Below are 26,976 nucleotides of genomic sequence, written 5' to 3' on the forward strand. Positions count from 1 at the left end.
AGTAATATGCTTCGCATAAAAGCAAGAAAGGCCTGCACAGCAGTCGCAGCGCGACTTCAGACATCTGCCTTCTGCGATTCCTGGACAGCGGGCCATCAAGGCCAACCTTATGTTGAGAAATTTCCAGTTGAGCGAAAAAGTTGCATGCGAATCGCATCAACACGGGCTTCTACAACGCCTACAAACGCGGCAGGCATCACGCAGTCCGTATACCTTTGCCGCGGTGGGGTCCGGTGCTGTGCGCTTGGCCCTGAGCGCCCTTCGGGCCTCGGCCGTGGCCTTTGGCTCGGGGGGCGGGTGGTCGTGCAGCCCCTTGGCCTGGAAGAACACCGCCGACTCGGTGTGGCGCCAGAAGTGCGTCACCGGGTAGCCGCAGTGGCCGCGGCACGGCTGCACCTCCAGGCGACCCGAACAGCGCCGGTTCGGGCACGGCTTGCCTACGACACAGCAGTTTATTTATTTATTTATTTATTTATTTATTTATTTATTTATTTATTTATTTATTTATTTATTTATTTACATATACTGCAGCCCCGATGGGGCTATTGCAGGAGTGGGAGAGAAAAGAAAAGGCAGAGAGGGACAACATATTCAGAAGTGAACACCATTAAAATACAGAACAGTAATTCAATAGACTAATCACAGATTTGCAACAACATTGAAAAATAGGTTTGGTTCCAGGGAGCGTATATCACCGGGTAAAGAATTCCACCGTTCAATAACACGAGGAAAAAAACTAAATTTGAACATATCAGTGCGCGCGTGAATGGGTGTTACATTCAATGGATGGTAGCTCCTTGTAGATGAAGATGCTGAAAAATGCAAATACTCAGACAATGAAGCAAAGCGGGATGAATTAACAATACCATGAAAATATTTTAAACACTCATTGTCGCGGCGGGTACAAAGGAGGGAAAGGAAGAGTGGATGAAGGTGAAAAATTTCTGTCATACCATCGGCAAATAAACCGTACTGCTTTCCAGTTGCAGTGGAAGGTGGCCCAACACCATATATACCGGGTGTCCCAGCTAAATGTAACCAAACTTTTAAAAAAGGGGAAGTTTCCTAGTCCAGTGAAACTAACTCAGGGTTGTTCATAGTCGCGTGGCCTAGTCTTGAGTATTTTTTTCGCTCTTCAAAGTTAATTAATTAGCTAAGTTTAATTAGCTAACTTTTTAATATTGACTTCAGGAAGAAAGTGTCAATGAAAAAGTTTTAGATCACCTCGAAAAACCGCTAGTAGTGCTGTTTCCCCCAAGTTACGATTCACGTAGCTTCATTTATTGGCCTTAAAAGAAAGTTGTCACGTGACTAGCTGCTCGCTCACTTCTCAGTCCCAATGTGCACCTAAAGTATAATCGAAGAGAGGACTTCAGAAAAAATGATTTTTAGTCTTTCAGGCGCGTCTTGGGACGTTGAAGTGGCACAGTTGTCATGTGGAAGTTTTTTCTTATTGTGCGGGTTGTGGTTAAAGACCGGTAAAAATACTACTTTACGTAAATGTTACTTTGCTGCAAAGGTCTCAGTAAGGTGTTTCTCAAAGCGATCTACAACTTTTCCATTGACACTTTGTTCCTCAAGTCAATAATTAAAGAGTTAGTTAATTAAGCTTAACTAATTAGTCAACCTTGAGGAACGAAAAAAATACTGCACACTAGGTCACGCGACTCTAAACAACCCTCATTTGGTTTCAGACGGCTAGGACACCCCATGTTTTTTAAAAGTTTGGTTACATTTAGCTGGGACAGCTGGTGTATGCTATGCTTACCCTGCTGCTTCTTGCGCGCCTTGTCGCAGATGGCGGGCCGTAGGTGGACCCTGTGCCCCTGGTCGGAGACGCAGCGCAGGCTGCAGACGAGCACCCCGAGGCAGGACTTCTTGAGGATGTGCACGTTGTGGTTGTTTGTGTTGCGCATGGCCCAGCCGGAGGCATGCCGCCGAGCCTCCTCGCAGTCGGGCCGGTACACGTAGCGGCAGTGGCCGTCCGCCCACTCCTGGTACTCGTCGAACACGCTCACCTGCGAGCAAATCCACTGCAGCTAAAAGGCTGTTTCACATGGTACGACCCGAACAAAAATATACGGCCCGGTCGCACTGTCGTTGCGACGGTAATCGCAGCCGTTGTTTCACATGCCAACGATTTCAGTCGGTGCCGTCGGCACCCTATCGTCGGTGCGGCCTTTCAGTGGCCAAAAATTCTTTGGCAGCAATAAATGTAAAACATCGTGGCAGGCGTTGATTTCGTAATCATGGGTAATTACATTGAGCCGTGATGTTTGATAATGTTCAATAAAACGTTTTGGAATTTTTTTTATTTTGCCTTTGTTACCAGATACGCAACTACGCGCATCTCACCGCAAAGTCAGCAAAGTGTTGCACGCGGGTCGGCCTCCGGCGCGCGATCTTTGACACCGAGTATTCAACCGTGGCGCTCTGACCCCAGAACGCAAGTTTTGGCGGTGGAGTGGGCTGACAAAGTCGTCGAGGGTGCGTACTCTAGACCACTTAACGCGACCTCTTGCCAAGCTCTTTCCGGCGAATAAAATGTTTTACAATCAAACCCTAGAGGGACCGTTCTAGCCTCCGTTTCTTTCGCTACGGACCTGTCAGTAGCGCAAAGTAGTCAAAATAACGCGGACGCCAAATTCCTATGGTTTCCGTTCCGTCATTTCCAGTCATGTCGCTGAGCTGCTATTGGCTGACTACTGTTACCATCGCCGCGATCGCACCGACGCTGCGGCAGTGCGAACAGCTTGTTGAAACTCTGTCGCAGTGGCCCTGAGACGAGAACGACGCGCATTTCTGTCGCACACCGGCAGAAATCGCACTGCGCTGCGGCAACAATCGCACCATGTGAAACAGCCTAAACTCGTGCGCCAGGAAAATAGGCTCGGTAGGAAAGCTCAGCTTGTAGGCGAGAGCCGCGGCCTGACTGACGTTATCGGATCAAGACAAACGTACCCTCTGGTACGTCAACGAGTGAATGGACAGCGAAACCACGTGCGGGGCGCAGCGCTAGCAACAACTCCCGTCGACCGCAGGTCTCTTTTACTTGCTTTCTTTAGCGTGCGCCCCTGGAATCGACGAATAGCGTTATGTATAGGACAGCCGCCTTGACGAAATCTGCCCGTCAGGCGCGCGTGGTTATCACACGCTGTTGATAGCTGGTGCCCCACAGACGCCCAAGTTTGAAATGTCTCGCATGAAAACTCGCTGGGAAGATCTCCCGGTACGATAGTGATGCCCAGATTTTCTATAAACGGAGAAGAAACTGCTACGAGTTCCGCATAAAACGAAATTAGATGAGCCAGTATACATCGGTGTCTTTGTGTTCCAAAGCTACGTAAGCAATAATTAGTTTGCGTCACCTAGAGTCGCCTTAAATAGTCCTGAAAAAAATTTGCTTCTATTGAAGTGTGGCTGCCGTGACCCGCACTCAACGCGGGAACTCGCACTCTGCAACAGGTCACATATACCTGTAGGCCACACAGCGGTCGATGGTCAAGTGTATGTGTAATACTCGGGATAGCACTCAAATGTACCTTACAAGACCAAATTGCCTCAGCTGGGGCGTCCTGTCTGGGTTTCCGGTCCGCTATGTGAAGTGAACTTCTCGATGTTTTTGAAGCCAGAAACGCGGCTACAGTTGAAGCGTAGACGTTAGGCTCTTCTCAAATGCGTCCAAGTGTGAACGGTATTTAAGCTTAGTGTGACGCGATGATGAACGGAGCCCAGAGGGAGCCCCGACCTCCCGCTGAAATTCAGTGCTTGTTCCAACCATCGAGAAGCGCGATCAAGAGTGTTGCCCGAACGTCTGCTTGCACACTGTTCCACTATCCGACTGGCCACTCTTAGCGCCTCAGCCATGACACAAAGGCGGGTGGGATGGGGCAGGATTACCATCGGTTGCCCCGCTGAATCCGCAGCGGTCGGATGGGGCCAGACTCTTTTGTAGAGCTCGGGGGAGCGCCCTGTCGTGGCGCCATCCGCTCGGAGCAATGCGCGCCAGCCCTTCGATGGGAATCACACCATCCGTTGCGGAGGGCGACGGGGTAGCGGGAGCGAACGCCCGAATCTCGGTGCTCTGATCTCTGAAGGGGTCCGCAGACACACGGGTGTGGCCGTCGCTCACACGCGACACTGAGGCCGGCGTGACCTCGTGGCGTGAAATTCGCGTTGCTATTTCGTTTGCTTCTTTTCTCCGATGGCGTCGAGTTGGCAGGACGAGGTGAGCGGGAGACTATACTGTGTTCTCACGGATTGTAATTCGAATTAGAGGAAAAAATAGCGCCAAACCATGCAAACCACAAGAAAGAAACGAGGACGAGACAAGCGCTAACTCACAACTGAAACTTTATTGCAGCCAGGAAGCGCCTTAAATGAGGTGAAGTTTCAAGGAGAAAGAAGGGTGACAAGAAAGTGAAAGTGAACAAAGGCAACCATCTGGGATCGCACAAACAGGCAGGCAGCCAAAAATCGCAAAAATAAAAAGAAAAGTTACCTGATAGCGGAATCTAGGAAATTGAACTCAGAGGCAAAAAGAGATAAAGATGGAGTGCTGACACACATACAGCCAAATTTCCTTATGTAGAAATCCTCCAGAATAACACGTGCAGTTTTATCCGTGCTTTTGCCAAGAATCTTTGTCTCGTTTAACCGAGCCTCGCACCCGTTGCAACTCATTACGTGCGCAACTAAATGTGCATACTTATCCTTCCTATCTGATAAACTTCACCTCATTTAAGGTGCTTCCTGGCTGCAATAAAGTTTCAGTTGTGAGTTAGCACTTGTCTCATCCTCGTTTCTTTCTTGTGGTTTGCATGGTTTCGCGCTATTTTTTCCTTTAATTCAAGTATGCACCAACTAGCCCAAAAAGAGGTGTTAATGATTGTAAATGTTTCATATTTTTTGTTTTGGTGGTAGGTCCGTACTATGCGCATTGCCCAAGCATGCAAACAATAATGAATAAATAAAACGCACGAGAAGTTGCCAACAGAATGATTAGGCTTGCCAGTAATCATCACCCGCGAGGCCGAAACTAAGAGTCTACTGAAAAGGCTTGAAATTAATTTCAGGACAGCGCAGCCAGGCATGGAAAAGGACATGGTTGGGGCGACGCCAGGAGATATGGGCTAGAGAAAAAAACACACGTTGATAACAACTTTGCGGAAATTATCATAATGATCATCATCATCAGCCTTCCTCTGCAGGGCAAATGGTGTTCCCACTGGCGTCCAATTAACCTTGCTCTGTGCCACCTGCGGCACTACCACAAATAAAATATTTACATCAGCCACCGCACCTCTGCCGCCTTACTACGCTTGCCTTGTATTGGAATTCACTCCGTCGCCGGTTACCTTCACGTCGCACTAAAAATGCGCTGCCCATGCCGCTTTCTTCTTGATTTCAACACTAGAATATCGTTAACTTGCGCTTGTTCCTGGACCTGTTCGGTTTCATGTCTCTTAACGTTACGCCTATCGTTTCTCTTTCCACAGCTCGCTGTGCTGTCCCCAATTTAAGTTCAGGACTTTTCGTTAGCCTCCCAGTACTCGGCGCGATGGCTCAGTGGCTTTGGCTCTCGGCTGTTGATTCCAAGTTGCTGGGATCGACTCCTGGCCGCATTTTAATGAAGCCGAAATGCAAAAAGGCCCGTGTGCTGTCCGTTGCCAGCGCACGTTAACGAATCCGAGTTGTGACCTAAATTGACTTAGAGTCCTCCGCTACGTCATCCCTCACAGCATCCCTCATAGTGTCGCCTCGGGACGTTACAGTTTTAAACCCCACAACCTGCATTTTTTTATCCTCCGCCGCATAGGTGAGGTCGGTAAGATACAGCTGTTGAACACTTTCCTCTTGAGGGATACTAGTAAACTTCCATTGATGGCCTGAGAGTAGCAGCCAAATGCAGTGGGGAACAGGAAATGGGCTCGGCCAGGACAGGTAGTGCAAAGAACGGTGCCAGTGGGGACTTCAAATGCAGCCGGCAGAGAGTCAGGCGGGCAGATGAGATTAGGAACTAAGACGCAATAGCCTGGCGACGGCTAGCACAGGACATGGAAAATTAGAGACCCATCGCTTTGCCCTGCAGCGGACTCAAACAGCGTTGATGAAGATGGTGATGATTACCGCCAAGGCAGTACTAACGCGATTCTGCTGTTAAGGGAACACCTGCTTGTCTGCTGTCGGAAAGTGCCGAGGTTGGATTTGATTGGATGTTTTCTATACTGCTTCGTTCACTGGGGCAAAGACGCCGCAAATCACGCCATTTGAAGATGGGGCTTAGTAAGGGTCGTTACGAGTGTTGTGCGAAATCAGTACTCGCATCTCGGCATAATCCACAAGCGAAAAACCACGCCGAATTGAATGCCTCGTAGGGCTTTCGAATCATTGGCCGTCTAAGGGGAAGGGAAGGGAAACGCATATCATCGCGCCATCTCGCGAGGACTCAACGGCGTCTGAAATAGCAGCATTTTCTCGCGAGCGCGCACACAGCCATGTCAGGCACTGCTCTGGGCTGGCCCGACGCTCGCGTGGGCTTGTCGGGTGCGCCTCGAGTTGAGTGACGAGGAGAACAGACGCCGTGGTGCGGGGCCGAAGCAGAAGCGTGCAGCGCTGAGGAAGACACGAGGTGCCCACAAGGAAGCATGCAGTTTTAGTTTCAAGGAGAAAAGAAGAGAACGGAAACATGCTCGGGTCATTAGAAACCATTGGGCAAACACAGCGCGCTGCTAGAGTTGGAAAACAATATCCCATTCTCCGCTCGCCAAATTAGCCGCGCACAGACATGCATCAAAGAGTATGGCGCGGCGACAAAGCCTCCGCCATAGGTGCCCTTTACTATCACACTGACCGAGGCCATCGACGGAAACTACAAATTGCGCGATAAGTGTCTGCGCCCTCCACAAAGGCTGCACCGTATTTAGGAAGAGAAATCTGACGCGCAGAGGAGTCAGTCGAGGGGGCATAGGACGTAGTCTGCGCTGAAATGGATGCGAGCGGGGGCAATACCTCCTGAACTGCACCGTACAGGCTAGCCACGCGCCGGGCCGGAACGTCAAACGGCGGTAACCCCGCACGAGCGCGCTATCATTCGGTGCGTTGCCGGGGCCACGGTCAAGCTCACGGCGGCGGCGGCCATCCGGAGCGCCTCCCAGCATGCGTCGTGAGGACACGCAGCGCACTAACGACCGGTTGTCGGCAGCGGCGTCTGTTACGCGACGGACCACCCCTCGGGGAAGACTCGAGGGTGCGCCGCTCATCGCGCCTCTTGTCGGACGCCGCCCCGCGCTCCTGGTTTTCACGTGGGGAGATGAAGTGCGTGCGAAGGAGGGCGAAAGAGCTGCTCGACGACACCGCAAATATTTGTCCGGAAAAGAGGCGAGAAGAAAGGTGCCGGGCGCTTTGCACCGCGGCGCCACGCGTGCTGTTTCGTTTAGCGGAGGTAGAGGCTGCGCTCAAGCTCTCGGCCTGGCGCTAGAACTGCACGTCACCGGCAGTGACGTAATAAAGCAAATCTTCCGCTAGTAGTCCAGAATGATGACGCGGGTTCGATCCCGGCCGCGGCGGCTGAATTTCGATGGAGGCGAAATTCTAGAGGTCCGTGTACTGTGCGATGTCAGTGCACGCTAAAGAACCCCAGGTGGTCGAAATTTCCGGAGCCCTTCACTACGGCGTCCCGCATAGCCTCAGTCGCTTTGGGACGTACATACCTAATAAACCAAAGTAGTCCAGCCTGAAAGCAGACTACCGACCTCTACGGCCGCCAAGCTAAAGGTGGACTAAGTCACTTGACCACGGCTGTTAGCTTCAAGTCGGAGAAGCCAACGTCTTAAACACACGCCTCCCGAATGAAAAAAAAATTGAAAAATTGGTTTTCAGGAGAGGAAATAGCGCAGTAACTGCCTCAGTTGTAGGCGGACACCCCAACCGCGCCGTGGGGAAAGGGAGGAAGGTGTAAGTGAAAGAAGAAAGAGGAAAATAGGTGGCATAGTGGAGGTCTCCGGAATAGTTTCGACCACCTGGGGATCTTCAATGTGCACTGACACTGCACAGCACACCGAAGCCTTCCGCGTTTTGCTCCCATCGAAACGCGACCGCCACGCTCGCGTTCGCACAGGGAACTCTGGCTCAGTAACCAATCCATTACAACAAATAGCGCAGAAAACACAAAGACGAAAGGAAGGACACGACGAGCGCTGACTCTCAACTAACTTTATTCGCCATCGAAAACAGTTCTTTTACGCACGACCGCCTGAAATCGCATAAGGAAGTTAAACAAAAAGGCTTACAAACACACAATAACGGCCGCTGCGGTGGCTCATTGGTTATGGCGCTCGGCTGCTGACCCGAAAGACGCGGGTTCGATCCCGGCTGCGGCGGTTGAATTTCTTTGGAGGAGAAATTCTAGAGGCCCGTGTACTGTGCGATGTCAGTGCACGCTAAAGAACCCCAGGTGGTGGAAATTTCCGGAGCCCTCCACTACGGCGTCTCTCATAGCCTTAGTCGCTTTGGGACGTTAATCCCCAGAAACCTAAACCTAAACATACAGTAATAATAGTGCACAGTGAAATCACCTTGTGTTGAGGAATGCGACTTCACCATTTGTGAGAAATATGGTAGGTTTTCTGACCCATGTGTCCGAGTTTTGGTGATGTGATACGCTTCAACTCCCGTGCTGTCTTATCCAAGTATTTGGCGAACACTCTTGCGGTGCTGAAGTCGCACGCGAGACGGTGGGATGCCGCACATGAATCTGGGTCTTTGTTTTATGCGCATCATACTACTTTAGCTACCACTTCAGCCCTTCACCGTGGTTATGCGCCTCCAAATCACGTGACACGATGACGCCACACCACGTGACACGATGACGTCACGGCAGTGGAGAAACGGGGGCCCACCTCGCGCCGTCGCTGTGGTTGTGCGCCTCCAAATCACGTGATACATGACGTCACACCGCGTGACACGATGACGTCACGGCAGTGGAGAAACGGGGGCCCACCTCGCGCCGTCGCTGTGGTTGTGCGCCTCCAAATTACGCGACACGATGATGCTTCGCATTCTCCAGGCTTAACCAAGTTAAGCCTCAGCCATTTTTGACATTTTTCCTGTTCTCGCGAAGACGTGTATTCAGACATCGTCCAGTCTTCCCTATGTAATGTGCTCCGCATCGTAAATCTATCTGATATACAGCACCTTCGGCGCACTCAACAAATGGTTCGTCACGGCGAAAAGTTATGAGCACCACGGTTCGGTGTCTCGAGTTTGCGATGCACGGATGGACTGATACGGGCCAGTTTCATGGAGCGGATAAATGCGCATCCACCTGATACCACTTCGCCACATTCTTGAGACTATGCCAGAGCCGGTGAACATACGAAGTGACTGTATATTGTTTTCTTTTATCTCTATTGTGTGGTTGGTTTACGGTCTGACGGAATTAAACAGAATAAAAACATTTTAGGCGGCATAGCAAACCTCACATCTAAACGAAAAACACGGAATACCCGCAGTACTGAACTGTGGGAAATACCTCGAGCATGCACTAACTATGGTTACCAGATGCTGCGTAATATGCTCCCGTCGCTTCTAAAGAAACGAGTTGTTTCATAGCCACAATACTCTATTTTTTTTTGTAAATATATCATAGCCACAATAATTGCATTTTCTACCTTTTTCTGCATTGCACCATACATTGTATACTTCATTAAACACTCTCCTAACCTTGTAATTGTCTTTGCTTATGTCTTGATTTTGTACCACATCCTCCCATGTCTGATGCGTTCTGTTCGTATTCTAGTTTTGTTCCCATTGCCATGTTTTTAGGGGCCGTGAACCCCGTCAAGCCCAGTTAGAGGCTTTTTGTTCACGGTCCTCAGCATCTGTAATGCTGATGTTGGAATAAAATGATGATGATGATGTTTATGAGGGTCTCACTTCCCAAACCGACTCAGGCTTTGAAGAACGCCGTAGTGAAGGGCCCCGGAAATTTCGAGCGCCTGGGGTTCTTTAACGTGCACTGGCATCGCACAGTACACTGGCCTCTGGAATTTCGCCTGTATCGAAATTTGACCGCCTCGGCAGGAATCGAACCCGCATCTTACGGGTCAGCGGCCGAGCGCGATAACCACTCAGCCGCCGCATCTGCATCGCTATTGTGTGGCTGAATAGTGTACGAGTGCATTATTTTTACTTCATTAAGCAGTGATCCCGCGATGCGTGCTAACAATTTTTGCGGCTATCCTGCTTCCTTTAATCTGCTGACCTGGGCTTCGAAGCTTTTGCCTATCAAGTGGAAACATGACTTCTACCGGGCATTCTCGAGGCATGATTAGGCTCGCAATTCTAAACTATTTCTGTATGCCCTGAGCTAAAACTAAGGATCGGTCTTAATTACCTTGTGTTATGGCGCCAGCATACATGATTCATTTCAAGCTTAATGTGTGTGCCTAAAAACTCTAGATCTGCTTTGCAAAACGGTAACAGGTGGATGTGCTTTTGTCCGCCCCACGAAACTGGCCCGTATCAGCCCATCTGTGCATCGCAAACTCGGGACATAGTTGCCGTATATCAGATATATTTATGATGCGGAGCACACTACATAGGGAAGACTGGACGATGTCTGAATACATGTCTTCGCGAGAACAGGAAAAATTTCGAAAGCAAAGACCCAGATTCACGCGTGGAAGAGAGAGAGAGAATAAACGTTATTAATATAGAGTAATTACGCGGGTGGTTAACCCGGTCGGGGAAACCACTGGCGAATACGCCCCTCAAGGCCTCACCGATCAGCTGGCTCTGGAAGGGGAGCTCTGTGTGACACCCACCGTCTCGCGTGCAAGGGGTGCTCGTGAACGTTCAGCACCGCAAGAGTGTTCGCCAAATACTTGGATAAGACAGCACGGATGTTGCTTCAAGCGCATCACATCACCAAAACCCGGACACATGGGTCAGTAAACCTGCCATATTTCTCACAAGTGGTGAAGTCGCATTCCTCAACACAAGTTGATTCCACTGTGCACTGTCATTCTTGTAGATTTGTATACCTTTTTGTTTAACTTCCTTATGTGATTTCAGGCGGTCGTGGGTAAAAGAACAGCTTTCGATGGCGAATAAAGTTAGTTGAGAGTCAGCGCTCGTCGTGTGTCCTTCCTTTAGTCTGTTTTTTGCGCTGTTTGTTGTGTTGTAATGTATACCGTCTTTGCCAAAGTAACCAGGCTTCATGGTTTGGTTCCAGCTTGTACAGTGGAGCCCTTATGGCTTTCCTAAAGATCAAAAGGTGTTGGAAAGTAAGAAGACCCCCAGTCCTTCTCTTTAACGACCATTTGAGCTTCAGGGAAGCTCTTAGGGCTCCACTGTACGAGCTTGAAGCAAACCATGCAGCCTACTTTTGACAAAGGCGGTACCATTACCTACTCGCCAACCTCGCTATATTTCTTCCCTGAGCCGAGCGTGCTAACCACTGAGCCACCAGGGAGAGTCCTCCCGAATGCTCAATGTTCCACGATAAACCCCCGTGAGCCCTTGAATAAATCTCGGTCCACAAAGCGCACCTTGGGCACGTGGCTGTCGTTGATGTCCCAGTCCGCCTGGTGACCTGGCCCAGCACTGCAGGCCTGGACCATGGCCGCACCCTGGTGCCCCGTGGCTTCTGCTGGCGCTGGGTCCCGGCTGATCCCGCCGCTACGCTGCAATGCGACGCCGGCTCCGGCCGCCCGGCCACCCTCGGAAGCCGCCGCTGATGGGTGCGATGGAACTGTCTGGGGTGGGGGCACGGATCGCCAGCTCTTTATTGTTGCTGTTGTCCTCGAGTGGACCAGGCGGTGTCTTAATTCTCAAAAAGATTTTCTATGACGAAATCGCAGGTACCTTATACAGAGTGTCCCAGCTAAATGTAACCAAACTTAAAAAAAAAAGGCGAAGTGTCCTAGTCCAGTGAAACCAACTGAGGGTTGCTCATAGTCGCGTGGCCTAGTCTTTAGTACTTTTTTCGCTCTTCAAAGTTAATTAATGAGTTCAGTTTAATTAGCTAACTTTTTAATTACTGACTTCAGGAAGAAAGTGTCAATGCAAAAGTTTTAGATCGCCTCGAAAAACCGCTAGTAGTGCTGTTTCCGTCAAGTTACGATTTACGTAGCTTCATTTATTGGTCTTAAAAGAAAGTTATCACGTGATCAGCTGCTCGCTCACTTCTCTGCCCCAATGTGCACCCAAAGTCTCATCGAGGAGAGGACTTCAGAAAAAACGGATTTTATTCTTTAAGGCGCGTCTTGGGACGTTGAAGTGGCACAGTGGTCATGTGGAAGCTTTTTATTATTGTGTGGGTTATGGTTAAAGGCCCGTAAAAAAACTACTTTACGTAAATATTACTTTGCTGCAAATGTCTCAGTAAGCTGTTTCTCAAAGCGAACGACAACTTTTCCATTGACACTTTGTTTTTCAAGTCAATAATTAAAAATTAGTTAAGTAAGCTAAACTAATTAGTCAACCTTGAAGAAGGGAAAAAATACTGCAGACTAGGTCAGGCGACTCTAAACAACCCTCATTTGGTTTCAGACGGCTAGGACATCCCGTGTTTTTTAAAAGCTTGTTTACATTTAGCTGGGACACCTGGTATATTAAGTATGTACACATTTGATTTTTGTCACAGAAGAGTAAATGAGCAATGGAAAGTGGCTTCACGTGCGCGAAATGAAAATATGAGAAGAGCCATGAATCCGGGTAACGAACTGTGAAAGAAAGAGGCAGAGAAAAAACTTAACAAGGCAGCCGTCCTGATTGCTTATCAGAGTTTTGTGTGGCGGAGCACCAGGCGCGTAGCCCCGTTCTTTGAGTACGAGGGGACTGTCCAGCCTTACCAAAAAGAAGAAAAGGGGCAGGGTAGGCCTCCTTCCGACCCCTCTCTCCCACAAAAAAGGAAAAGAGATTGGAGGGGACTCTTGGAGATTGGAGGGGACCCACGACGCGATAGCGTAATCGGTCGATCCCCATATAAGCAACAGATCATTCTGTACTTCACATTCATAGATCCCCGGGAGTCGTCATACCCCTCCTGGCGCAGCGATGCAGCGGTTAACCGATGCGCTGTTATACGATGCCAGGTGCTCCCAGCGATGGGCGTTGTGCGGCCCAGGTTGCTTGCTCTTCTCGAACTCATTAATTTAAACGTCACGTGCCACGGTGGGCAGCTAGCTCACTATCAGGTCACGATGGCGTCGCAAGGTTTATTATTGACAAGGACATAAAGGAGTTGTTATTGCCTGATTATGCCGCCGGCTACTCCTTTGCGGATAATTGAAGAAATACACTGTCCGATCTTCTGCTTTCAGGAGTATTTATATTTGCGATTAACCGCACCTTGTGTTCACCAGCGCCACCCTTGTCCATAGAAGCGAACGAAGTGCGTCCGTCCTGTATTACTGTTTGTGCGACGTGTAACGCCGTCGAACAGTAAGGGCGGAAGCTGTACGAAAACCCTCTTCTGCTACCTACGGCCAGACAGCCTTCTCATTTTGCCATCGCATTACATGCCCAGCCGAAGCCCATTTATTCCTCTTGATTTTGACCAGATGTCCTTAACCCGCCTGTGTTCTCTCACACACTCTGCCCGCTTCCGGTCTCTTGACGTTACGCCTGTCATTTTTCTTTCCAAAGCTCGCTGCGTTGTCCTTAACTTAGGATGAACCCTTTTCGTTAGACTCAACGCTTATGCCCCACAGGTGAGTGCCGCCTGGTGGTCAAGCCTGTGTCCTTTAAGTATTTGTAGAGGACGTTGATGGGCTTTCTTCCCAGAATTTCATTGATCATGGAGCACTGCGTACTGCATTGTATTCTATCTTCTTTTCTTTAAAATAAGCAGTGCCACTGTACGTACCTCTGTCTAGTGCTTGGGGGCCTGCGGCTCTGTCGGCTCTGTCGGCGGCTCTGTAAAAGCTGTCATTTATGACAGCTTTTACTGTAGGCCTCCAGTGTCATATGCACCGTATGTGACACGAATAAAGCCATTATTATTATTAAGGAGGTCTGGGCCAAGGTCCCAGGATTGTGGCTTCCCTTATAGGAGACGAGAATCCGATCACAGGAGTGCTGCATTGAGGGATATTTGTTCATAGACAGGCGAAATCCGCCTTTTTCACAAAATGTGGCGCCTGTGGGGAGTGGCTAAAATTCGTCTGCCACTGGTTGAAAACAAACGCATATGGCCCATCTGCGCCTGGGACCCATTAGCGCCTGCCATGCGACGAGTGTGCGCTCAATAGCGCCCGCCATCTGTCGTGCGCAGTAGGAACTGGCGGCTTTGTTTTCAACCAGTGGAGGAGAAGAGGAGCACATGCGCACAGAGGTCGCGGGAAAAAGGCGGATTGTCTCTTCGTACCCGCAGTCTGCGATACCGGTGAGGTTGGACGAATACTCGAAACATATATTTTGAGCTCCCATTCTCGGTTTTATTTTAACACCTTGCGGAAGCCACGGTGAAGCCGAAACTGAAACTGAAGCCAATGCCTCTCCTAAAGGCATTCATTGGTGAGAAAAGAACGGAAGAGTTTTAACGTAGTTAAACCGAGCAGACGTGCGAAAGTATGTCTTCATTCTTTGCCTCTTCTTTCTGGCATCTGGCATCCTCAATTTTCATCTTCACACCCTCTCTCCCCTTGGCGGACACCCTCCTCCTCCCATTGACTATAATTGGCGCGACGCTCCTTCGGACTTACTCAATAAGCTTCCTCCCCCTGCCTGCAGCTTGCGCGACGCTCCTACGCACTCACCAGTGCTTACCCTAATTACTCCGAGGGTCACACAAGTCTTCGTTCGGTTTGACTCCGTCACGTTGTGCTATCGCAACGAAAGGTTTTAAAGCGCCTCGAGCTGCATTCGAGCCCAAGCCGAAAGACGCGGGCTCGATTCCAACCTCGGTGGTCGAATTTCGATGGCGGCGAAATTCTAGAGGCCCATGTACTATGCGATGTCAGTGCCCGTTAAAGAACCCAAGGTGGTCGAAATTTCCGGAGCCCTTCACTACTGCGTCCCTCATTGCCTGAGTCGTTTTGGGACGTCAAACCCTCATAAAGTATAAAGCTTTATTACGCATTCATCCACAGTCACCTCCATTACTGTATTAGTTCCTGACTCCTATATCTCCTGTAGAACACATACGAAATCAAGTTGTTCGATTCATCTCAAATAGTCCTCATGATGCAAATGTGTCTTCACTTCTTTATGAACTCCATAGTCTTCCTATTAATTTGCTAACCAAATTTAGCTTGCGAATCACAGTGTTTCAGTTCGTCTCTAACAGTAATTTGCTTTATATTATCGGTAAAAGTAGCCTACGTATCCCCAATATCACGTGATTTTCTCTACACAACAACTTTCTGCAACCAAAAGTACGCACTAACTACAGCAAAAAGACAGTTGGATTTGCAGAAATTGACCACTGGAACATCCTGCCCTTCACCGTTAAATGCTCACCGTCTCTTGCGTCACCCAAACGGTCGTCACGTTCTTTCATTTGTACCTAGATCTCTTTTTTTCTCTAAAAAAAAAAGAACATCATTATCTGTTATTTTCTGCTGGGTTATTATTGTTGTGTTTTAAATGCTTTTGCTCCTGTTCTGTTGATGTTTAGTAACTGGTTAGTTTTTGTTCTTACCGGTGGCTGTTCGTACCACAGCCACCGGTAGGGACTAAGCTTAGGTTGAGGCATGAAAAATGAATAAGAAAATAAGCATCTCCCGCACCACTACGGTATCGCTATATAAAATATAAGTAATATAAGTAATATAAACTAATATATAAGTAATATAAAATATTTGGCCCGTGGGCAATTGAGATTTAGCCACACGAAGGTGGAAAGAAATAAAGAAATCAATGGGGAATCTCTGCTAAAGCGGCCCACGGCCGGAGGAGCGGGCCCGGGGAGACTCCCCTAATCTCCCCTGGGACGGAGAGGGATGGGATGGGCTATAGGAATAGGATGTGGGGAAAATGGTTGGGGTTATGGGAAATAGGTGGGATGGGGGACAGCAGGATTTTTGTCCATATTTGATCCTCTGAGCTCCTTTTCAGGCCTCCGCAGAGGGCGAGAGCACTCAATTTCCACCAATGATGCGGCCCTCGGCCTCAAGCGTACTTCCATACCACAGGGATCGTTGCCGGGGTCTCCGACCGTCCGAGACAGGGAAACCTAAAAGGGGCTCGACGAGGATCCCCTCCCTCAAGCCAGGTTCCGTTACTCCGACAGTCCAACAGTACTAAGATGACAGAGTTTTCACACCACCCGTTCGGTGCTTCGGCTCTTACTCCAAGGTACTCGCACACACAGCGGGAACCCTTTCACGGTTTTCGCGGCGTCGCACCACCGGCGTTCGCCCCTGACATAGTATGCGAGACTCCTACCTACATGCTTCAACGGCTTGGAGTCTCATTTCATGTCCGCAGTTGTCATCGCGTGCTACCACAAGGTATATCTGCACGGGCCCCGTCAACCCGATGCGAAGCAGGCTTTCCTGAGCCTGTCGAGGTATTTAGGAGCTTGATGGCTCTCTGCGATTTCGTCAGGTCTACTAACCGTTACTTGGTATTGACCGCCGGACTTTTCGATGTTTCGGGGCTTACTGGCCTCCCGAATGGGCTACTAGTTCCGTCACTTTTCCTGTCATCGGGCCTAAGGGCGACTTCCCCAAAACCCAAGCTTGATTCGCACAGCCGCATGCCCCCGCGTGGCACCGAGATCTTCGGAATCGGTAACCAACACGCCCGCGGCTGGTTGGTACGCCCTTCGTACCGAGAGGAGACCGTGCGGCTTTAATTTGGCGGTTCAATTTCAAGCCGCCAGTCCTGCTTTTGAGCCGGATTCCACGTGCCCAGTCTTTATCCCTTCGGACCTGCCCCCACACACGGGCAACGGGCATCGTGGGCTGCGACACGCTCAAAATGTCGCGGCAAGGCTGCTGTACCTTCTCCTGGGGTTCGCACCCCCAGAGGACGAGTCCCGGCCATCCCATCCCTCCCTCTGGCGTTGCACCGGAACAAAGCCTGGTAGCCGAAACTACACCGGTCCGTATCCGGTAGGGTAGGGGCACAAGCAGGCCACACAGTCGGATTTCCCCAGGGACTGTGCAAACCAAGTTGCTGTTCCCGAGAAACCTCTCGCGACCAATCGTCAATTTAGCTGCCACCTGCCAGGGCAAGTTGGGATGACGCCACAAGGTTACATGGCCTGGGTGGCGCGACGCCCTCCTCCCATTGGCTACACCTGGCGTGGCGCTCCTCCAAACTTACCCGAGCTTCCTCTCATTGGCTGCGGCTTGCGCCACGCTCCTCCGAACTTACCCGAGTAACTCGGGTAAGCTTTGGTTAGTTCGGAGTACAAGACAAGACGACAAGATTACAAGATGCTTGCTCAGGGATTGTACTACATCTTGAGCAGCGCTTTCGCACTGAAAGGACCTCCCCGTGTTATCAATGCGACGACGTAGTCTTCCATGTGGCGCGGCCTGAATGCTTTCGCAGCAAGTCTCTAACGATTCGCAGTTCGTGTACGCCAGTGCCGGCTCATGCGGGCTTGGGCCTCGAGGCGTGGGCCATGCATATTTTCGGGGTGTCCCATGTCGCTTCAGAACGTAGGTCAGCTCAGTTTTCAAATTTTCGGGAGTGGGCCACCCACATCACGGGGATGGGCCAACCCCATTTTTGGAGGTGGGCCAGTTCCATTTTCAGAATACGACAAGCCTATCTTCCACCCAAGCACGCCCATGTTTGCCGGCAGTAAAATACGGTCAAGGTGAAAGGTCAAGGGTCAAAGGACGAGGCTTCAGAGACTTATCGGCTCTTTCAGAATTGTTACCGAGCAGTGATTTTGCACTAAACAAAGACCGCGTACATGAACGACATTAAGAAGAACAGAAAGCTGGGCGAGTTGGTTGTTATCCGTTTTTTAACAGCGCCAAAGAGACGACGACGTTCACACACACAACAACACGAGCGCTGACTTTCAACTGAAAATTTATTATCCGGGACAAAAATCCCGGTGACTATCATGTGTTCAGCGTGAATGTAGAGGACTTATACTACTGGATTCCTCACGATTGTTTGCTGCGCTTTGTGAGGGACTGCATTACGGAAGAAAATGATGAGGTGCGATTCCGCAACGCTTGTGATGTGTCGCTGGATGCGTTTCTTGAAGTACTGTGCGTGTACCTTAGATAAACCATTTTGCTTGGAATTATGGTGTGGTTATACAGCGCTCTGGGATTCGCATCGGTTCTCGTTTGGCACCGATGCTAAGTAATTTGTTCCTCAGGAGGGTTGACAGAGCGATTGAAGGAGAGGTACCGGCCGGCGTACTTAAGATACTTAGATATGTGGATGATAGCCTCGTCATTGTAAGGAACGACAGCTGTACGCAACCTGTGCTTGACACTTTTGTCAGGAATGGCCATGGGCTTACCTTTGACCCAGAGTCCATTCAACATGGCAGGATTCACTTTCTGGATCTAGAACTGAGGCTTGAACCGGGGCATGTTTGCTGGCTGTATTCGCCGCGCTCCGTCAAGAGGCTACTAAGCTTCCAGTCAGGGCGTTCCAAGTTGTTGAAAGATGGCATTGCCACTTCATGTATTCGCGCCGCTCTAAATAAGTCGTGCTTCCATTTGATTGAGGAAAGTGTGAAGAGCCAAACTGCCAGGCTTAGGGAGGCAGGTTTCCCAGAAGTCACGATTGGAAGGCTATGTGAAGGAATGGTGTCAAAAATGAAATCTAACCACATACGTGAAGCAGCCAAGCGCAAGAAGATCGCGGTTATTCCTTACATCCACTCGGTCTCTCACCGTCTGAAGAAAGTGGGCCGTAAATATGAGGTTGGCGTTTAATTTTCGTCTCGAAGAAAATTGAGTAATATTTGCCCGGCTGTACAAAGAAGGTGGGAGTCCCTACTTGGTAGGAGGGCCGAAAGTGAATGTACCACTAACCGTGCTGAAAGAAGGGTCGATGGCGTAAAAGGAGTTGTATATAGAATCCCCCTGTCTTGCGGCGCATGGTATGTAGAACAGACAGGACGTTGCTTAAACGACCGCCTGAGGGAACATTCTAATTCGTTGGACAAGGGAGGCGGATCAAATTTAGCTCTGCATTGCAGACAACGTGAACACGCCTGCACACCTTTGCTTGAAGAGACGTCTGTAATTTTCAAACACAAAGATCAGACGGTAAGAGAATTTGTAGACGCGTATCACATTGATAAGGGAGGTTCCGCGTGTGTCGCAAAACCGTCGTTGTCATTGATTAAACGCGAGTTTGCCCTTTCTTGAGAAGTCGTTGCCGGAAGTTGAAGATAGGATAAGTAGGTTTTTGTGTGTCTTTTGGCGGGATTATGTATAAATGTCGTTTGTGATAATAAATTTTCAGTTGAAAGTCAGCGCTCGTGTTGTTGTGTGTGCAAACATCGTCGTCTTTTTCGCACTGTTGAAAAACGAACGACGTGCAAAATACACGCGTAGCCCTGCCCCCTTTAATGACCAGACCAAGAATGTGCTACGCTGCTCCTGCGAAGCGTTTCGTGAGGCCACCTCTTTTGGAGACACCGCAATTTCTTTAATGGATAAGGGGACTCCAAAGATGCGCACTTGTTAACATCGAAAGGGACAGAGAGAGGCTAAGCGCGAACATACAGCAATAAGGAGAGGTCAACACTTCTCCCAGAAGCTTCGTATTACATCCCGAGGTTGATTAGACACAAAACATTATACAGTGGTGGAACCGGTCGAAAGTTGTCGGCAGCGGGTAAGAGCTCGGAGCGTACCCTACTAGAATGCAGGCCACATACTATGGCGAGACGCTGGCCTCCTGAGGTGGTCGCGTGCGTTGTGGGGCACAACAGTCTGTCGTCGACGAGCTCGCACGCCCACATAAAAGTGGTAGAAGTTCCGGTGACGGCGACCCGGGCGGATAAACATGCATACCACACAAACGACTTTTATTGTAACGGAAAGAAGAAGCGCCGGCACATCCGAACACAAGAAAGATGCAAGGACAAGCGCCTACTGTCAACTAACTCTTTATTGTAGGATCCGCAGATTGGCGGATCTAATCAGAGGTAGTAAACGTCACATGGTTTGCAGGGCCATAAAAGTGACCATGTTTCTTTCAATAACACTAACCTCTTGTCCGTGCCTCTTTCTTGTGTTGGTCTGATTTGGAGCTTCTTTCCGTTACAATGAATGCAGCACCGGTGCCTGTCTGGCCTCTGGCATGAGAGCGGGAACGCCTGATTGCCCTAATGCACGATACGTTGCAGTTGAAGAAAATTTTTTTTTTCTGATCCTGGGATTGAATCCAGGACAACCGCAAGTTGGGAGCAGTAGCTCTAGCAACTAACCAGGATGACTGGCAGATTGTACGCTAGGCCCAATTGATTTGCGAGGCTGATCCGAGGACCAGGCCGAATTTTTCTTCAGGACTGAGGCTTCTGAGAAAAATCGTCAGCTTTCCTTTGTACCCTCATCACTGTGCTCTTGTGGACGCTAATGAATAATTACCACCAAACTGACTGTCATATTCTGTTGCGCGCAAAGAAAAGCAGGAAGAGATTTGAAAGTGGCGAAAAATTATCATGCAGCTATGTAGCTAGCTCGTAACAATTGTAAAGCCATTGATGAGAGGCTTTTCAAAACAGCCTCCAGTGTAAGTGCTGCTACGTTTTCTTTCACACTTCATTGTGTCTGCAGCAGTAGACACCGGCTGCCCCCAGGCCATCTGCACGATCTTGAACGCCACACCACAGTAACGAAAATTCAGTCTATATCACCCAAGCAACTAGCACCGTACTGGAAGAGGTGGACGAATCGAGAAACAAGGATGCGATAAAGCGTGACCAGGCGACCGCGAGTCAGGACGGCCCCGCCGCGGCGTGCCTCTCACCGAACGTTCTGCGCATGCGCGAGGGACGATTACGCATTCGACTTGCTTCCGGCCAACGTGCTAATTCCCTTCCAGATGAGCATCGCCTCTCCGCGCATGGCACGCCGCTCGCATTTTCCGCTCTCTTCGGGCACGCACCATGCACCGAAGACTCGATACTCGCTGCCCTGGAGAGAGGGGGATCTCACAAGGACACAGCGAGGGACGCCACGGTGAGTAATGTGCGGTAATAGAGTGAGGCCATACGCTCGCCCCATGTTATACAAGGGTGCATCACCGCTGTTATTTACAGGCTCGTGACCCTCGTCGCTGTCTTAGGACACGGGCTTCCCGCGCCTGTTCCATTGTATAATATCCCAGTCTGCGAGCCGAGACGTTTTCGCATTGCTTCTTTGTTTCCCACAGTCTCCTGCAGTCGGCGCCGACGTCTGGTTATATTTTCGCGTCGAGTCATCGCGTCGCTCTATGTGCTGCGCGGGCACACGTGCGAGACGGGGAGAAAGGGGGCGCTGCTTCTGCGCGACGTTTCGGCTCTCGCGGGACGAGGGAAAACATTCCTAGCCGGATAGGTTCGGTGGCGCGTCACGAGCGCATATTAGAGCATATTAGCGACCGTGCGGCGATGTGCTTGCGCAGTGTGATTCACGGTTATTGGGCTGGCGGAGATCACGACATCGCCTCGGGGCCACCAAGTCGCCGCTCAGCGTGGAGGGCGATGGTGGCGCGAGTGCGCAGTGCAGCATGTCACCAAAGAAGCTGTTTGCTGCGATATACCCTGCGCACTTGGCTTCTTTTCAGCTTGCGCTTCGCTATGACTGAGTTATTCCTTCTGTGCCCCGACTTCATTAATGAATCGGAACGACTTCTCACTGAAATGCAGGGTCGCATACAGCAGGCGCCAGAGGCACTGCACTGCTGCCAGTGGCTTTTCGCCGGAAAGAAATTACGCCTGTTCTGCTTCAACCCAACTCGGATCCTACGCCGTCGGATTACTTCCAAAGGTGAAAGAACCCCTTTTAAGGTGTCGCTCTTTGTTCACGCGTTTTCGAAGGAGTACAGGCAAATACAGCACGGCTGCAGTAGAGACGAGCCGCATAACTGGCTGCAAGCTACTGGCAGCGAGCGCATCGAAGTAGAATGGGAGAACTTCGTGGCCGCTCGCAGAAATCCAAACTATTGGGCTTAGAACACACATAGGAACAGAGCAGTTCAGAACTGCTAGAATGCAGAATAGGACTGAAGGTTCAAAGTTAAGTACAGCCGCCTCGGCGGCTACGTGGTTATGGCGCTTGACTGCTGACCCCGAAGACGCGGGTTCGATTCCGGCCGCAGCGGTCAAATTTCAATGGAGACGAAAGTCTAGAGGCCCGTCTACTGTCCGATGTCAGTACACGTTAAAGAACTCCCGGTGATCGGTATTTGCAGAGCCCTTCTCTACGGCGACCCTCATTGCCTGAGTCGCTTTCGGTCGTTGAACCCCCATAAAGCATAGAAAATTGAATACACAATAAAGAGTTCTGAAACGCCTTAGAACTGTGGAATAAACAGCCCAGGATACGCTACTCACCGCAGTGATGACTCGGGATAAGAAATCTTGGATCAAAGTTCACTTGACGCCTTCTGTGCCACATGGAAATGAGCCTTAAAGGAATTCGGCACTTAAATCTTCGAGGCAAGCTGGCTCCGACCACCGCCTTGATATGACAGGACCCATCCACCCATGCAAGAGGCCACCAACACAGTGCCATCCGCATGCGTATGTGTGTGTATATATACAGGGTGTCCACGCTAACTTAAGCCAAGGGTTAAAAATAAAATATTTGAGGTAGGCCAGGGAAACCACTTACATACATCTACCAACCGGCTTGCGCACCATAGGCAATTTTTTTTCAATTAATTAATTAGCAATTAAGATAATTTTTCTCAATTCGTAAATATTGACTTAGGCAGAAAACGCGAATAGCAAATTTGGAGAGCACCTTGAGAAACCCCCTTACCATTTGTTCGCGGAAAAGAAAATCTCACATGTATCTTTTTTCCGAGCTTCAAAGAAAGCCCGCGAAATACAAAAAAAAAACACGTGACTAGCGCATTCGCTCGCCACGATTGTGCTGCTCTCAACCGTGGCTTGAGTGAACGAAATCAGCTGCTGTCAAGGCGCGACGACCTCAGTGCGCCGGCACGCCGATATGTCAACGGTGGTTGCGGCGCCCGCGAGAGCCAGTCTGCAAGCGTGACGGTGCAAGTTGCAGCGAACGCGCCGGGCATTGTGAGCTATGACATGGATGGCCAAAGGTGACAAATACAAATTCGACCAGTTTTATTCGCCACCGAGAGGCAGAAGAAGATAAGTAAAATACTTGCCTATCTTCTTTTGCCTCTCAGTGGCGAATAAAACTGGTCGTATTTGTGTTTGTCACCTTTGGCCATTCCATAGCGCACAACAGATTGCTTGTGGGGGCAGTGCCCGGCATCTTGGTTAATCTTGGTTAATCTTGGTTATCTTGGTTAATAAAAAATAAGTTATTACAGTACCAACTCATGACATTTACAGTGTCAATTCGTAATTCAGCCACGGCCTGATCGTAATCAGTATGACCGGATACTAAAAGCGTGCATGTCATCTGCATACTGAGAGACCCGGCTATGATGAATAGCCTGACTGAGGTCGTTAACAAACAAGTTGAATAAAAGGGGTGCTAAAATCGATCCCTGAGGCACTCCAGTGGTCAAATGGCTGGACTTGCTTGCTTTTAACATTTCCGATAAAAACTACTTAGGTTCGACCATGCAAATAATTCTCAAGGAAAGTTGAGAAGGGCCCTCGGAAGCCATAGCTATGGAGTTTACAAAGTAATATATCATGGTTCACGGTGTCAAAAGCTTTTTATACGTCTAAAAATAATGCACACGCAAATTCACTGTTTTCGAAAGTATTGTTAAGGAAATCAGTTAATTCATCTAAAGTTAACCTAGTGCCACGTCTGAGAGTAAATTCACATTGGATTCACCCGCCGCGGTCGCTCAGTGGTTACGGCGCTCGGCTGTTGACCCGAAAGACGCGGGTCCGATCCCGGCCGCGGCGGTCGAATTTCGATGGAGGCGAAATTCTAGAGGCCCGTGTGCTGTGCGATGTCAGTGCCGTTAAAGAAACCCAGGTGGTCGGAACTGACGGAGCCCTTCACTACAGCGTCTCTCATAGCCTGAGTCGCTTTGGGACGTGAAACCCCAATAAACCAAACCAATCAATTATATTGGATTCACATCGTCGCTCCAAAATAAGGGATGAATAACACGTATTTACCCAAAGGGGTTCGTGACTAGTACACGCATGCGCATTCAGAGAGCGATAGCCGCGGCATCCGCGCGAGGCATAGAGTTTCTTACTATTACCTAGGGTGAAAGCTGGCGACCCCTCTATGGGAGTTTGCATGGAGATCCCTCGAGACCACTTCAGCCACCATGGGCGCTCAAAGCATCATGGGGCGGTGAGCTACCGACTGCAGAACTACTACTTTTGGCCAAAAAATAATAGAAAAATAAAGCTGTTCGATGTCTATAAATGTCTTATCATTCAATTGCAACAAACGAGCAGAAAAGCATTTAAGTGCAAAGTTTGCCCAAAATAAGAGATGGCTAGCTTTCCTATTGGCCAAGTAATGAACACTACAAAAACTAATATTTCGTGATTAACAAGCGCACTGTTAAAAGTAAATATGTTTCCAAAAAAATGTTGTTGCTTAGATACTTTAAGAGGTTTTTTAATGGCATTTTGAAAAAAAAAAAAAAACCTTTTATTGGCGTCGTGTGCTGTTGCGATATCGCTACTATGGCTTTTGCACACTGCGTTCGCGCTAAAGTCGTCTGCGCACACACGAACACCATTTTCGGAATGAAACGTCTTAGTAATGACACTCCGTGTTCCCGAAAAACTACGGCTGTCCCGCAACCACGATAATAAAGTCGGTCGTGCCCGCAACAATTAGCTCACCGCCCCATGATGCTTTGAGCGTCCATGTTGGCTGAAGTGCAGCGCCGCCAGCTTTCCCTCTAGGTAATAGTAAGAAACTCTATGGCGCGAGGCAATGGTCGTGAACTCTTCGCAGAGCGCGCTATGCACCGGAGACCCGTGAAGCGAGCATGATGCAGAGTGGCAAAATGGAAGGTCGTCGCATGTCGTATGCTGCTCTGGGGGTGTGTTCTCCACGCAGTGAATTGCAGTGCGCGCAAAGCTTCTGGGCGTCAGGAGCCGCGGTAGAGAAGCACCGGGGGGGAATGCGATGGAAAAGCGGCCGCTCGGAGCGGCAGTCTGGAGGCGTGCCGTCCGAAGACCCGTTTCTCCCGTACTCGGAGGGAGGGTTCAGCGGAAGATGGCGAGCGGCAACATTACCATACGCCGTTAGCATGAAGTGAAGCCGCGTTTAACCTACTCTCGCTCAACAAGGCCGGCCCGCTGAGTCTAAATTAGTGTTCTCAAGCCGTGTTTTCCGGGGATGCTCACGGGTCATTCGAACGCGTGACTCGGTCGATCCATCACTGTTGACGCTTGGCTACTGAATGCGTCGCTCGTCCTGGCTAATGTACGCTCAAACTGTCGGCGACTCGGGCTGTTTGCGTTTAGAGGGCTGGTATACGGACGGCTCGGATGCATTGTGGTGTACTGCGGAGTTGTCTGTCGCTCTCTGCAGATCGCACGGCCGCTGCTGCCCGAAAACTTGCGCCCAGCGTTACCGCCACTAATTTTCACTCACACCGCCGCGGTGGCTCAGCGGTTATGGTGCTCGGCTGCTGACCCGAAAGACGCGGGTTCGATCCCGGCCGCGGCGGCTAGAATTTCTTTGGAGGAGAAATTCTAGAGGCCCGTGTACTGTGCGATGTCAGTGCACGTTAAAGAACCCCAGGTGGTCGAAATTCCTGGAGCCCTTCACTACGGCGTCTCTCATAGCCTTAGTCGCTTTGGGGCGTTAAACCCCATAAACCAAACCAAACCATTTTTCACTCACGGAAGCGGACGTGCAGTCGGCCTTCCTCAGAGTGCCCCCGCAAGAACATCAAAGACTCAACAATTCCGCCCAAGGAGCCGTTGTGAAAGAGCGCATAAGCGAAAACGCTGTAACGTAATACCTCAGTTTTTAAGTGCAGCAGGCGACAACTAAAATTCTGCAGCAGCGCCTCCCCCCCTCGCTTCGACTTGAATCGCATTGGTCCTTGCCGTCTCGCGATATATCATGCATAGCTAGCGGGAGTGGCCATCAAATCGGGTCACAGAAATCATTACTGCCGCAGTCGTAGTAAGCGGCAATGAATGCATTGGCTGAGGACTCCGGCAACGACCTGCCGAGATCCACGAGCGAGGCAGAATGTATCGCCTGCGGCAGTGCACACTTGTAGCAGAGCAAAAGCTGACTCGAGCAGGGGTCATTAATTGGCAGAGCCACTCAAAAGGGGGACCGTTCATGTCCAACATTCTCGGACAGAAATTTTGAAAATTGTAAGATACTCTTATGGGAAATATTAAAGGCATCGTCCATTCTTCTGATATATAGCAAAGTTTCTCTTTTAAAGTGTTCCCCTCGATCGCATCGAACAGTTAAGAATTCCATATAAAACCAATGGGGAAGGCTTTTGACGACAGCAAAAAAGTTAATACAAAAAAAAAATGCACGACTGCCGTCGGATATACTGATTGTTATAGTGAAATCTTGCATTATATGCAAAAATTGCGTTCATACATGGTTTGCCGCTCAAAAATGCTTTTGTCCGGAATTGTTGGGCCTGAATGACTGAATGAGGAGTGAGCGCAGCCTTCTGCCTTCGCCCCTGGGGGGTCGAGAGTGACACCAGCATCGCTAAGACTTCAGTGACGAAACTCGAGTCATTCCGTGCATACATCACGCATACAAAGGGTGTCCCAGATAACTTGGACCAATGTTTATAAAAAAAAACTAAGCGTTCTTCAGAAAATCGCGTGGATGTTGTTAAGGTTTATCTGAAGTTACACCACCATTTTTTTGCTCTTCCTATTTGAATAATTAGTCAAGATAAATAAATTAACTTTTT

At 49.7% G+C, this 26,976-nt stretch overlaps 1 protein-coding gene across 1 annotated transcript in view; it reads right to left on the bottom strand.

Annotated features, from left to right (window-relative positions):
* Nucleotides 1-213: 213 nt before the first annotated feature.
* Nucleotides 214-26,976, bottom strand: part of LOC149334772 (transcription factor glial cells missing-like) — a gene marked incomplete at its 3' end in the record, with an annotated part of 35,470 nt that continues 8,707 nt past the window's right edge. Inside the window, exons 3-5 of the mRNA XM_089553662.1 lie at nucleotides 11,553-11,759; nucleotides 1,769-2,018; nucleotides 214-437 (exon numbers count right to left, since the gene is read on the bottom strand). Of these exons, the coding sequence (XP_089409788.1) occupies nucleotides 214-437; nucleotides 1,769-2,018; nucleotides 11,553-11,759 (681 nt within the window). The remainder of the gene's footprint in view (nucleotides 438-1,768; nucleotides 2,019-11,552; nucleotides 11,760-26,976) is intronic.

The sequence above is a fragment of the Amblyomma mixtum genome, chromosome 7 (assembly GCF_055824585.1).
Source record: "Amblyomma mixtum isolate Tamu chromosome 7, ASM5582458v1, whole genome shotgun sequence".
NCBI classification, from domain to species: domain Eukaryota; kingdom Metazoa; phylum Arthropoda; class Arachnida; order Ixodida; family Ixodidae; genus Amblyomma; species Amblyomma mixtum.